Below are 13,942 nucleotides of genomic sequence, written 5' to 3' on the forward strand. Positions count from 1 at the left end.
TCAGAAGAACCAGATGAAACAGGAGGACCAGCAGAATCTGGAGGATATGCAGTGGCAAGAATATTAGCAGAGGCAAAAGAATCAGCAGCAGCAGGAGGACCACCAGTGGCAGGCAGACTTGAGTGACATGCAATCTTGGATTACATATCCATTTTATTGGGAGGCAAATGTTTTAGTATTTGACCTGTTGGAGATACCCTAGAGCATGAACAATTTTGGTCAGCACACCACAGCCTGGAATTGACTGGAAAAAAAGTTTGAGAACAACTCATAAATTAAAGAAAGAAAAGAATGTGAATGAAGTTCTACATAGTAGGTACCAATGTAATTCTATTTTTGTAACTATGCATGGATCCATAACGGACAATAAAACTGACATTGTTTGTAGAAAATGGTCAATAAATAAATACTCACGTCTACAAATATTTCCACATCAGAAATTACACTTCCTATGAGTTTAACACTGGCATTGTATTCAGCTCATCTTGTGATTACTTCCCCATGCATTTCTCCATTAACCTTCGCCTAACGGCTCCCCTAACCTCAGTAATTGTAAATGTTGTTAAGTCTAGTTTGCATTCATTTAGTCTAATGATTTCTCCTGGCTGGGGTCTGTTGGTGGGGGTAGGTTGGGGCTGGCTGGAAAGCACCATCATTAGGTATTGTACAGATTTAAGTGGTTGAGTGTTTAACCCCTCGCTGTCTTGTTGATGGCAGTCACCGCTGAGAGTTTGTGTGCTTAATCCCAGCGGGATGATGTCTGGAGACATTGGCGTCCAAAGAAGAAGTAACACATCACGGGGGCTTCTGCTTTTGTAAATGATGCATTCTGTCGAACTCATTAAAATTGCCAGCAAGACTTTTTTTTTAACAATTCTGTATTCACTTCTTATCATTCCCACGTTGCGAGTGAAGATTATTATATGAAACAGGCTATGGTATTATACAGGCTTAGCAATCATTACAGAAGCAGAACTAGAAATAAATTTAAGAAGATAAACTATAAGGCTAATTGATGCTATGCTCGGTAGCTGAGCCAAGATGTTGGAGCATGTATTAATCTATGGAAAATTTGTAACTCGCCCTATATCATCTCTCCGGGTCTTTCAGCATCCAGCAGGGTCAAATCTGGGAGATACCTGTCCTTGTTACAATTGCCTCTAGGAGCAGTGATCTGGAAAATTCTGGATAGGTTCCTGACAGTTTTTCAGAAATTAGCAGTTTCTAAGTCCATGCTCATTTGTAACATTTTAATTCAATGACCAGTCCATCTTAATGCTGAAAAAAAAACATTAGCTAGGAGAAAAAAATGAATGAAGAAAATTTACAGAGATTATCAATTTAGTACACCTGGTGTCTGATAACAAACATTAAAATAACAAATAGATTGATCTAAATCAATCTGAAGGTAAATGGAATATATTATAATGTCTCAAATTTTTAAAAAAATGTTGTCTGAGACAACATTAAAAAAAATCAATAAAAAAGGGTCTATTTTCCCATCAAGCCCCCTATTTCCAGAAGACCACGTATATTGTGAACAGTGCTGGAATCTGGCGAACTTATCTGGGAAGGAAATTGCCAAAATATATCTGTGAGCTTTCTCCCTGACCTACAAAACTCCAACATATCAATGCAACATTACCATCTGCATGATTCAGTCTTAACTGCTTGAATTGCACAGCTGAAACTCCACGGTCTGATACAGAAGGTCCATACATCTTTATAACCTTCAGTCCCATTCTACATAGACCCAGACTACATAAGGGAGATAATCAACAAAAATCAACAGTTTTTGAAGGGGATGACATGCACATTTACCTTTTTTCCAAATCTCCAGGCTATAGGCTCATTTGAGACTTGACAAGTTTGTACTCATGTCCTCTAGTTCTGAGATCACAGTTTAAATTAAATGATCTATTTACATCTACATAACTTTTGCCTTTCAGCATTTTAAAAACCTTGATAATGTCCACTCTCAATCTTTCTGTGATAAATATAGCCTAGAAATGATTGTTACCAATATCAGCGGACAAAAGCTAAACATGTTCACACAACATTTTAACTGAGGCATTAACTCATTAAACCTCCATTCAAACAGAGAGGGGAATGTCATTAAATGTGATAAATATTTATAGGCTAATCTCAGCAAATGTAGACTTATAAATTGAGTTTATGATCATCCCCTTATAACTTAGTTTTAATATCTGAAATCATTCTTACTGCTCTTCTCTGAACCCTTTCCAATGCATCAAAGTCCTTTGAAAAAAGAGGGGTAGAATTTCTGTGGGGATTCTCCCAATCTCCCGCTGTAACTTCAGTGTAAGTTTGGCAGAAACCCCGGAACAGTGATATAAACAGCCATTTATACCATTTTGCCGAGTTTTACATCGAATTACATCGAGTTTTACAGCACAGAAACAGGCCATTTGGCCCAACAGGTCTATGTCAGTGTTTATGGTCCACATGAGCCTCCTCCCACCTTACTTCATCTCACCCAATCAACATATCCTTCTATTCCTTTCTCCCTCATGTACTTATCTAGCTTCCCCAAGTTTCCGCCGATCTTTTCTGCTGAAGTGTGAGAGAATGAAATTTAGTGTTAGTAAATGAGAGGAGGTACATTGTGGTTAAAAAAAAAGTAATGATTATATTTTGAATGCGAAAAAGCTGGGTGATGTGGAAGTTCAGAGAGATTTAGGGTTCAGGCATTAGAAGCAGAATCTCAAGTGGATAAGGCCATAAAAAAAGCTAATGGAACACTGGACTTTATGACAAAAGGTACAGAATGTAACAGTGCAGATATAATGGTGAATCAATATAAAACCTTACACCATAGTTGGAGTGCTGTGTGTAGTTTTGGGCTCCACATTATAGAAAGAATGTTGAAGCAATAGGATGCTGCCTGGCATGATGAAATACAAATATAAAGAAACATTTGAAAAATTGAGGTTTTTTTCAATAAAACAGCAGAGATTATGGGATGATTTAAGAGAGGTGTATAAAATTATGAAGGGATGGGACGTATAGATTGAAGCCGACTGTTTCCAGTGGTTGAGGGATGTACAACGAGGGGGCATAGATAGAAGATTAAATATAAGGGATATAGGACAGAGAGTAGAAGAAACATTTTTGCATAGGGGGTTGTAAGACTATGGAATGCACTATCTGAGTTAGTGATTAATGTAGAGACCATGTCAACTTTTAGGAATTGGTTTGATGGGCGGTTGATAAAAAGGGGAATAAAGGGCAGGCATATAGGATTAGGACTACTGCTCGCGTAGAAGATAAACACCAACATGGGTTGGTTGGACTGAATGGCCTGTTTTCATGTTGTTATTTCTAAGTAATTCTGACACCTTTGGGGGCTGGAGTAGACGTTCTGTATTATGTCTGAAATATAGAGTCTATCTGTTCAGTGATAGTGAGTTACAACAATTGAAAGACCTGTACCACATGAGTAAACAAAATCTATGATGTTGGTGACATTTTATTATTGCTGTGTGCATCTGAACTAGCACTAACGCTATAGAGATTCATAGCATCATAGTGCTAAACTATTTCGATTATGGCAAAGAATTAAGTGGTGCAGATTGAATACTAAAATCAGCTTCCCAGTGGCTCAATAGATGTGTGTAACATCCGGTGTGGAACCAGGTACCAGAAACAGGCAGGCACAGAGTGGGGGTGGTGGTTGATGCGGGGGAGATAGCAGGTAAGGAAGCAATGTTACAATAAAATGTATACATGTGAATGCTAGAAGAATTAGGAATATGATGCCAGAACTGGAAGCTATTGTGGCAGTAGGGAAATATAATGTAGTAGAAATATTAGAAACAAAACTGATCACAGAGGATGGTAACAGACACAACATACAAGGGTCTGGAGTGTTCAGAAAAGATAGAGCAAACAAAAAGGAGATGGTGTAGCCCTATATGTCAGGATTTATTTTATTTTAATTTATTAAATTTATTTTAATGGCTGACTCCAATCAGCTAAATATAAATTGGGAATACCCAGGCAGTTTGGAATCTGAATTTATAAACACATTTCATCAAGATCACTTCATGATCCAGAGCATCAGGGAAAGGCACAAGATGCAGTGCACATCTTAACCTGGTAATGTTAAGTGATCCAGACAACACACAGGAATTAGAAGTCATAGCATCCTTAGGGAATAGTGACTATAGAATGATCAAATTCAAATAATCTAGGATTCAGAAATACTGGGTATCAAGAGCCAGGTATAAAATTTTAAAAGGGCCATCTTAAAAAAATTGAATACTGTAAGTAAACTGCTCGGTGGGTATTGTTCCAAAACACTTCAGTAGAGATCAAGTGGAACACCTTTAAAGGCATAACCTTGAGCAAGAAGGCTAGGAGTATACCTAAGATTGGCAGACTAAATAAGTGTGACTCCAAATGGATGAACAAATTAATCAGAAGCAAAATAAGAACAATCTCTACAAATCCTGCATGGAGAAAGGTGAAGGGGCTGATTGCAATAATCATAAAAATGCCCAAAAACATGTTGAAAGGGTATCACAGGGGCAAAGGGTGACTTAGAAAAAAACACAAGTGCAGACACAAAGCATCTCAACAGTAAGAAACTTTTTTTCAGCACTTTAATGGTAAGACAGTCTGAAAAGAGATGAGAACTATAGAAGATGCAATATTGGAATCAATTATCAGGAGTAAACTTGAGGATTATCGATACAATAATAGCCTTAGTAAACAGCAATGACATGGATTAAAGGGGGGTAAATCCTGCCTGATCATCTTCGGTGAAGTAACATCCCAAGTGCACTGTGGAAAGCGCTACAACGTGGTGTTTCTACACTTTCAGAAAGTGTTCGATAAAATTCTGCTACTAGTTATGCTCAAAGGTGTGGGTACTCAACGTAAATGTTGGGAGTGGATAAAGGGTAGACAACACTGGGTATTTGTTGGAGGAGTTATGCTGCAATGGGGTGGGGTGGTGGAGTGTCGGGTCTTTCTAGATGGATGAACTAAGCTGAATGGCCTTCCTCATCCATATTTATCTTGTGACCCTGTGGTATTGCAGCCTACAGACCAAGAATGTTCTGTTTGAATCCCTGGTCTGTGCTAAGTCATTAGGGGCAGGAATGGGGCAATAAAATAGACCCCAGTGTCTCATTATCTGGGCTGACTCTTCAGTGCAGTAATGTGCTCAAGTCCCTGGAGTGGGGCATGAACCCACGACCTTCTGACTTTCCTTCCACGCAAAAATCCTGAATAACTTCTAATGTGATGATTAAAATACTTCGAGCAGTGGCAGGAAACATTAAATGCACATGTAGAATGTAAAAAGCTGTCAGAAAAAGGCAAATATTGCACAGCTCATGGGCGTTAATGATTCTCTCCACCTAACCTGTTCAAAATACTACCATAGGTAATGGAGTCATGATGTCACAGGACCATCTCTTGTCCAGGGAGTTAATGTAATCAGTAATGGCACTACACTATGGCTCTGGAAGTTAGCAGACTGGCATGTTATGAGGGATCACTATATATATCGAGACAGTTCATACTTTTGTTCTTCATTTTCATTTCATTTTACAACACTAAATATGCTTTTTATGTTCAAGAACATAATGCAGTTGCCTTAGACGTGTGGAAACTCTTGGCTGAACCGATCTCTAATTTTATGTTGTCCTGCCCATGTTATTAAGTACTGTAAACCTTCAAATCAGTCTGTGCAATCACAGCTCCTCCCCTCGGGCACCCCTCAGACCCTAACTGATTGTTGGCCCCAGATTAAACGTGGTAATTGGAGTTAAGATGGAGTGCTGCAGATTGCAGGGACCTTGCCCTGGGCTCTGGGATGCTACTGCTGTAAAAATGTGCAGATGCTACTTGCAGCTTTTCCTGGACTTGAGCTGAGAGATAGAGTACACAGATTGAACTGCAATACAACCTTCAGTCACATTTAATAACTCTTATTTCACCGGGTCCCAGGCCCTGCGGCTAACGTGGCAATTTCTCAGAAACCTAATCTCTGATCTTTAAAAATATAATTATCCCGACAATACTAAAAATCAATGGCGAAACCTGTTTTCTTTGGTTCCGACACACATTTTATAATTTGCCGCATCAGTCTATTCAGTACTTTGAAGTCCATTCTAAATTTATTTGTGCTTGGAGTGGAGCACACTTATTATAATCCCCAATTTCTCATCTGGATTTATTCAGCTGGCTGTGTAACATTGCTCAGAAAAACAATGCAAAAGGTTGAATCAGAACTAAAAATGACAAAGAATAGGAATTGTATCAAAGAGAATGACTTCAGAGCGAAATGTGCTCAGTTGGAAAAATACTAAAATTAAAAAAGAGGGTCTTAAAAAAATTGCAAAAGAAGTGATAATAAATTAAAGGATTAACTCAAAGCTCAAGGTTATTCGCAGACAAGTCTGTTTCTGCATTAGATAACCAAGCTAAATGTGGGTAGGGTTGGGTAGGTTGTTGCACCAAATTCAAGTTCTTTTGTGGCTTCCTGAAATTGTTGAATCTAAAAAACAGTGTAACACTAAACTGACCCGGGTATGGTCACAGGATGGAATAAATTATTGTGAAGCCATATAATGTGAGCACCCACTGTTACCTGCATAGTGTTCCAAAGTATTGCATTATGGTGTGATAGGATTCAGGTTCACACCCACAATCCTTCGCTGAATGGTCTGTCAGTAAAAGGCACTGACAAGATATCAAACACTTCCCCACAGGTTTTCAAAAAGATACACTGCACCATATTAGTTTAAATTACAGATTATCTAAGAAACTGGAGTGGTGTTTTACTTGTATTTGTAATAGCTGAGAGGAAATGGGAAGATATGCTTAACATTAATTGACTGACCTGACTCTACTAAAGCTGCAGTGAGTTTAATAGGTGAATGAAATACTTTCATAAAGGAAAGAATCATATCCATAAAATCTTCATAAAAACTAAATGAACTGAATGGGGATGAAGTGATGTCCCTCAGAATGGAACACAAACTGAGTGGAGCTGTGAACAGATGATGTTACGATGGTGCTGTAAGGCATGAAATCTGGCTCTGTAATGTAAACAGTCGTGAACGTTTCAAGGGTGGAGGGTGGGGAAGAATTAATGTTAATGGCATCGGGTTCATACAGTAATTATTGGGCTTCTAAGGTGTCGTGTGTTACAGCCAATATAAGGGTCAAAAATAACATGCAACTGGGATTTTTTTTAAAAGTTCTAATTCGTGGCATTCAATGGATAGCACAATGGTTTATACCAATCTCCACATAGTAAATTCAATGTTCTACAGTGGTGGGGTCCTGAAACAGGTGCTTTGAGCCACATTCTTAGCCATGTCAGTCAGAGTTCACAGCAGCTGCATCATGAACAACACTAGCAGAAGGCCTGTGGGGTAGATCAACTGTGCACCCCTTCTCTTGGTAGATGCATTCTTTGAATATTTGTAATCAAAAAACTAGGTATAATCTGCAAAATAATTTTGGAATTAAAGGAAGAAATAAAGTACTTTTAAGTAAATGAGATGTGCACCTGTAATTGTTACTTCTGTGCTTCTTCCCGTATTGAACTCTGTTCAGCTGTTTATACATGACACAAGCAACTGAAGGTATGCTACCTGTCTGTACAGAGTCACCAAACAGAAAAGTGACTGTGCGCATCACACCAGCGCTGTAGTATCGGGACATTGGCGTTTCTGGGATTTAACTGACTGGCTTCAAGCACCGTTACTCAGCCAAAAAAGCGGATAACCTGCCACTATGCCTTTACCAATTCATCTTTTAACAAGCCAAACAGATGTAATGTATGTTCAAGAAAGACTAACCTTTGAAGACTGAAGGTTGTATTGCAGTATAATCTGTGTACTCTATCTCTCAGCTCAGGATTTAACCCTAATTTTGAAGTTTATCTTGGGGAGGTGATAATTAGTGAATTTAACCTTGAAATGACAAGATATACTGTGACACGTCACATGTGACACACACAGGTAAGGAAACCAACCACATTTCTGGGGATGGGGAGGACTATTGTTCTGATTTGTTTTCATCATTTAAGCAAATGTTCGCCTGCTTTTTTCCCCACTTTGTGATGTTCAAAATTCACAAATAAAATAAGATCTTAATGCAAAAAAAGCACATAATGATTATACTGTTTCTATCAAGGGAATTCTATTCTGCAACTACTACTCGTGCTATAGGCAGAGCCTAAATACACAAACTGAACAAATGGATAACAAATGCATAATCTGTGTTCTTAAAATGCAGTTGTAATTATATATCATCAATAAATGGACACATGAAAAGGATGTACCATCAGTTAAAGTGGACGATGGTGTCTGGCCCACACATTCCTTATGAAGAAAAAAAAGTTAACCAACAAAGGTTAGTCTTCCTCGAACATACATTACATCTGTTTGGCTTGTTAAAAGATGAATTGGTAAAGACATAGTGGCAGGTTACCCATTTTTTTGGCTGGGGAATGGTGCTTGAAGCCAGTCAATCCAGACTGCACGTAAAGGTACAAAATAGAATTTTAAGAAGATACTTGACAAATAATTTAACAAGTGGAAGGATGACAGATGTCCAAAGTTTCTGGAAATATGAGTCATCTGCTCTGCTCCTATGTGAGCAGACAATACCTGATCTTCAGCCTATCCTCTCTCATGCTGGTAGTCCTTGCTATCCATGACTTTATTGTGGATGATTGTCTTGGCATCCAGGTTTTCACCCGAAACTTGGCTCACAGGTGGCGACACCATATCCCTTATCAAAGCCTCTCCACTTGGCTACACTTTCCACAACTTGCTCAGCCAAACCACTGAAGTGGCGACATGGCCCTTATCAAGTCACACCTTGGTCTCTTCCTCCTACTCCACTGGCACCTTCTCCTCCTTCGAATATCTCACCTTGTTCCACCCATCTCACCACTCCTTTAAAATTCATGTTTTCTACCTCCACCCACCAAGCCCCATCACAAGTTTCTCCCCGATATCCTCACTTTTCCTCCCTCAACCTCCACACGGAGTGATATTTATTCTTGGTGATTTCAATCATCTCAGTCTGCTTACACTCTCCCCTCTTTTCCTCCCTTAACAGCTTCCCCCAATACAAACTCTCCTATCCATATTTAAACACACAGGATGCCATTCGGCCCATTGTGCCTGGGCCAGCTCTTTGAAAAAGCCATCCAATTTGTCCCACTCCTCTGCTTTGTCCCCATAGCCCATCAAATTTTTCCCCTTCAAGTATTTATCCAATTCCCTTTTGAAGATTATTATTGAATCTGCTTCCACCTATAGTGGCAAGTCGCAGAAAGACCATGTTAGCAGATGAAATTCAATACGGACAAGTTAAAAGTATTACAACAACAGAAATAGGATACGCGCTTACTCAATGAATGGTGTTGAACCATCTGGGGAAGAGGCTGCAAGAGATTTCAGAGTGATAATGTATCCACTACTTACATGTTTAATATTTGCAAGAAGCAGCAATCAATAAAGCTAACAGAATGCTGAACTATTTTGCCAAATCAGTGGAGTACAAGTCCAAGGCCATCATACTAAAACTGCACAATGCTCTCAACAAGCCACACTGAGTACGGCATTCAGTTCTGGCCATTAAAACACAAGGGAAATATCCAGACCCCGGAAGCAGTGCCGAAAAGGACAGCAAAGCTGATCCCTCGTGCCAGATGACTGACTTCTGAGGATAGGCTAGAAAAATTCTAAACTCTTCAGCCTTGAAAGAAGGCAAGTGAGATGAGATCTGAAGTTTGGAAGATATTAAAACATGGAAGAGATAAATCTGATGCTTTATTTTAACATAGTCCTCATCCTGCAGTTGTGGTTTATGTTAAAAGGACTAATGTCAGGAAGTATTTCTTCATGCAAAGCGTGATCAATACCTGGAATGGTAAGGTCAGATAGAGTAGAGGAGGCAAAAACTCTGGAATCATTGAAGAGGCAGTGATGTGGGACCTTAGATGTCAGTAGAATAATGAGCTAAATATACAGTATTTATGCAATATTTGTGGCTGGATGAAAGATGAAGTCTCAACATAGTTTGGTCTGGACATGAATGCAGCTCAAAACTGCCTGTATATTTTATTTCACAAATTGTCACATTAAAACTAAAAGTATGAAAATCTGGGCAAGAAAAGGCAACACAAGTCTAGCCCTTTACCAGACACAGCAAGTGGGCATTACCTATCAGTGCTGTGTACACAGAGCGAGATTAACGATTTGTGTTACTCTACCCTGATTTAATGATGTGCTCAGCATTTGAAACAGAGTTAAGCTCAGTTTAATGTATCTTCTTGCTAACAAGCAGCAGGTATATCTGATGACATTGTTCAGTCCATTAATCGCATTAATAACCACCTTTTTACTATTGCTATTAGCATACTTCCACTCTCAATTCCATCACAGCAGGAATAATAATTTTCTCCAGCCTGCTGCACATAGAAAATAACCTGACATTTTGTTTAATGAGGAAAAATGTAATTGATACAAATTGCAGTATTTCTGTCTAATACAATGCAAAGCTAAAATTTACTTTGATATTTAAGATGGATGCCATTTAATTTTTTGGCTGTAATTGGGCAGGAAAATTTATCTTTCACATAATCTAGATAACTGCAAACTGGTTAGCAGCTGTAACATTACAAGGACTCCCTCTAGTGTTGGAGTCAACTGATAATTTCCTGTTACAACTTTACTTAAGGGAACATTTAACATTTTCAGTTTAGCTCCCTGTTGAGACAGCAGCTGGTACCACAGAAACAGACAAGTGACATAGGCCAACCATTTTAGTACAATGGATTAAAAAAAAATCTATTAGTGAACAGTTTTCAGAGAACATTGCTTTTCAGTATATTAAAAGCATATGCGTATATACTAATTATCTCCCTTGGTGTTGCTCAGAAAAATTTTAAAGATCTTCCTGTAATTGCTTGTATCCCTATCTAATTATTTCTATCTACCTCTCAACAACTTATTCTAGAGGTTGATGACACACTGCACAAAGATATAGTCACTGCATCTAACTCAGTTCTGTTTTTGTAACATACATATGACCCCTGCTTCCCCTTAACATGTCTAGCTCAAATAGCCTGTTCACTTGGACCAAGTCTAACCTTTTCATTATTTTTAAAAACCTCTATCATGCCTCCTCAAAGTCTACACTTTTCAAATTAAAAAGCCCCAGCTCTCCAAGCTTCTCCTGGTAACTAAGGGCCTTTAAACTAGATGTCAATCTAGTGGCCCTCTGAACCTTTTCCAGGGCCTCCATATCCGTCACTACACAAGAGGATTAAAACTACACACAGTATTCTGGATATGACCTAACCAAGGCCTTATACAAAGAAAGGATAGCATAAATTGTTTTATATTTAATTGTCCAGGCAATACATTCCAAAACCCAAATCTTTCACAAAAGCCCTGTTACAGTAGTCATATTAAAAGACCATCTGACAGACATAGGCCCATTCTCCAATCGCATCTAGATCCACCCGTAATCTATTTTTCCCCAAGGTCCTTACAACTGCACATATATTCTAGTCATCTGCAAACTTGCAGATAATTTCCCCAATGTCTTCATCAAGATCATCGATAAAGAAAAACAGTCCTACCAATCTCCGTGGGACTCCACTTGTGACCGGCTTCCACAAAGGTTAAGTCAAAAATTCTGTTTCAATAAAGTCTGTTGTACCAATGTCATTTTGCTTCCAGTACCCACAATTCACCACTAAAATTAATTCTTCTATTCTCCCACTTTGAGTTGAGTTCCAGAATCATTCTTCATGTGTATCTCAATTTTCCACCATACCCAGTCTCATTCTGTACCGGTGCATCACATTTTCCACAGTAAATCAATCTGCCATTTCTTAACTTTTCCAGGCCATTTTGATAATATCCTCTACAGAAATCACCTCATAGTTAACATTGAGCGACTGGAAGTACCCTATTCTATAGCATTTATGAATAATATAAACAAGGGAGGGGGCAACAGACTTGTGCACCTCCCTACTGGATACCATCTTCAAACAGCTTGGTCCATATTGACACCTTCTCTGCGCTATTGTGGGCCGATAAATATCACATCTAATTCAAGTGTGAGGTGGTTCATTTTGGTAGGAGGAATAAGGAGGCCACTCATTCCTTGGGAAGTAAGAAACTAAATGGAGTAGAGGAGCAGCAATCTAGGAGTACAGATACATAAATCATTAAAAGTAACAAGTTGGTATGGCCATAAAGAGGAGTAGAATACAAAAGTAGGGAGGTAATGTTAAATTTATATAGAACCTTGGTTAGCTGACACTTGGGAGTACTGTGTGCAGGTTTGGTCTACATACTACAGAAAGGATATTGAAGCACTAAAATGCAGAAAAGAATCACAAGGATGTTACCAGACTTGAGGGGATGCAACTATTTGGAAAGATTGACCATGCTGGGGTTCCTAAAGACTGAGATTTGATAAAGGTCTTTAAAATTACTAATGGGTTCAATCGGGTGGCTAATAGAGAAACGATTTCCACTTGTGCTTGAGCCCAGAATAAGGTGGTATAAACATAAGTTTGCCACTAAAAGATTTAATAAGGAATTTAGCAGGAATTTCTTTAGTGTGGTGAGAATTTGGACCTCGCTGCCACATGGGGTAGTTGAAGCAGATAGCATTGATGCATTTAAGGGGAGGCGTGATTCATACACGAGAAAGAAGGGAATCGAGGGATATGGGGCAATTAGATGGGAGGAAGTTAATGAAGTAAAAACACCAGCACAGACCAGTTGGGCCGAATGGCCTGCTTCTGTGCTGCAGATTCTATGTAGCTACTTTTCAATCTGGCTCAATAATTTGCCATTACTCCCATACATTGTGTTTTTTTTAAAATTAAAATAAGTGTCTAATGTGTAACTCCTAAAATCTGTTTATTCTTTGGATATGCCTTATCCCGAATTTAGTTCCTTGTTTAAAAAGATTGCAATAGATTGAGGTGTAACCATCGCTTCAAATTCTATTCTGACTCTATTAGGTCTTTAGAGCAGCATTAATAGCAACCTGTACAATAAGCCTTCTGTAGATATTCATTTCCAGGTTCCTCTTTTTCTTTTAAAAAAAATTAAATTTCAAGTTTATATTTGGATGATAATTTGATGTAATCAGATTCTAGGACAGCACTATAAATAGCTATCTGGATAACAAGCAGCTGTTGAAGTTTTTCTTTTATCCGAACAGCAGCCAATGTGCAAGCATATTATTAATTAGGCAAAAATTAAAAAATCTCCAGAGAATTATAAAAATGAGTAATTTATTTCTTAGATAAAACAATCTAACAAGAGCATTTATATCATATACATTTACAACACAGCTAATTTACAATCACAAGCTGAATACAAATTGAAACTACAGTATAATTACAATAATCATTTCTCTAGATATCGGAATATACTTCTAGTATGGGTGCTATTTGTTGGTGTCTTCTCAGTACGTGGGCGCTTTGCCAATGGAGTGATCGGAACAGCAGCTGCCTTTCTTTTTGTCTGCAAAAAGAAAGCGGATTCTTTAGTTCTGTTGACAATTTACTTTCACATCAACATTACCAGCAGCTCCAGCAAAAACCAGAGTGGCCTGATTAGACCATTCATTCAGTCTCTCATGCCTGTCCCACCAGTTAGATCACGGCTGATCTATACCTCAACTCCATTTACTCACCTTTGGTCCATGTCACTTGATACCATCAGTCAACAAAGACCGACTGATCTCGGTCTTGAAAATTTCAACTGCCCCAGCATCTGCTGCCTTTTGGGACAGTTCCAGATTTCCACGACCCTTCTTGTGAAAAAATGCTTCCTGACTTCACTCCTATTTGGCCTAAGCTCTAATTTTATGATTATGCCCTCTTATTCTGGATTTCCCCACCAGAGGAAAT

The 13,942-nt window shown here is 38.6% G+C and overlaps 1 protein-coding gene across 2 annotated transcripts in view; it reads right to left on the minus strand.

The window, feature by feature from the left end:
• Positions 1-13,304: 13,304 nt before the first annotated feature.
• The window catches only part of LOC137342574 (claspin), a 43,418-nt gene continuing 42,780 nt past the window's right edge, over positions 13,305-13,942 (minus strand). For both annotated transcript variants that reach the window (XM_068006544.1, XM_068006543.1), the window contains exon 26: positions 13,305-13,553. In XM_068006544.1, coding sequence (XP_067862645.1) covers positions 13,437-13,553 — 117 coding nt within the window. In that variant the 3' untranslated portion in view covers positions 13,305-13,436. The remainder of the gene's footprint in view (positions 13,554-13,942) is intronic.

The sequence above is a fragment of the Heptranchias perlo genome, chromosome 26 (assembly GCF_035084215.1).
Source record: "Heptranchias perlo isolate sHepPer1 chromosome 26, sHepPer1.hap1, whole genome shotgun sequence".
Classification (NCBI taxonomy): Eukaryota; Metazoa; Chordata; class Chondrichthyes; order Hexanchiformes; family Hexanchidae; genus Heptranchias; species Heptranchias perlo.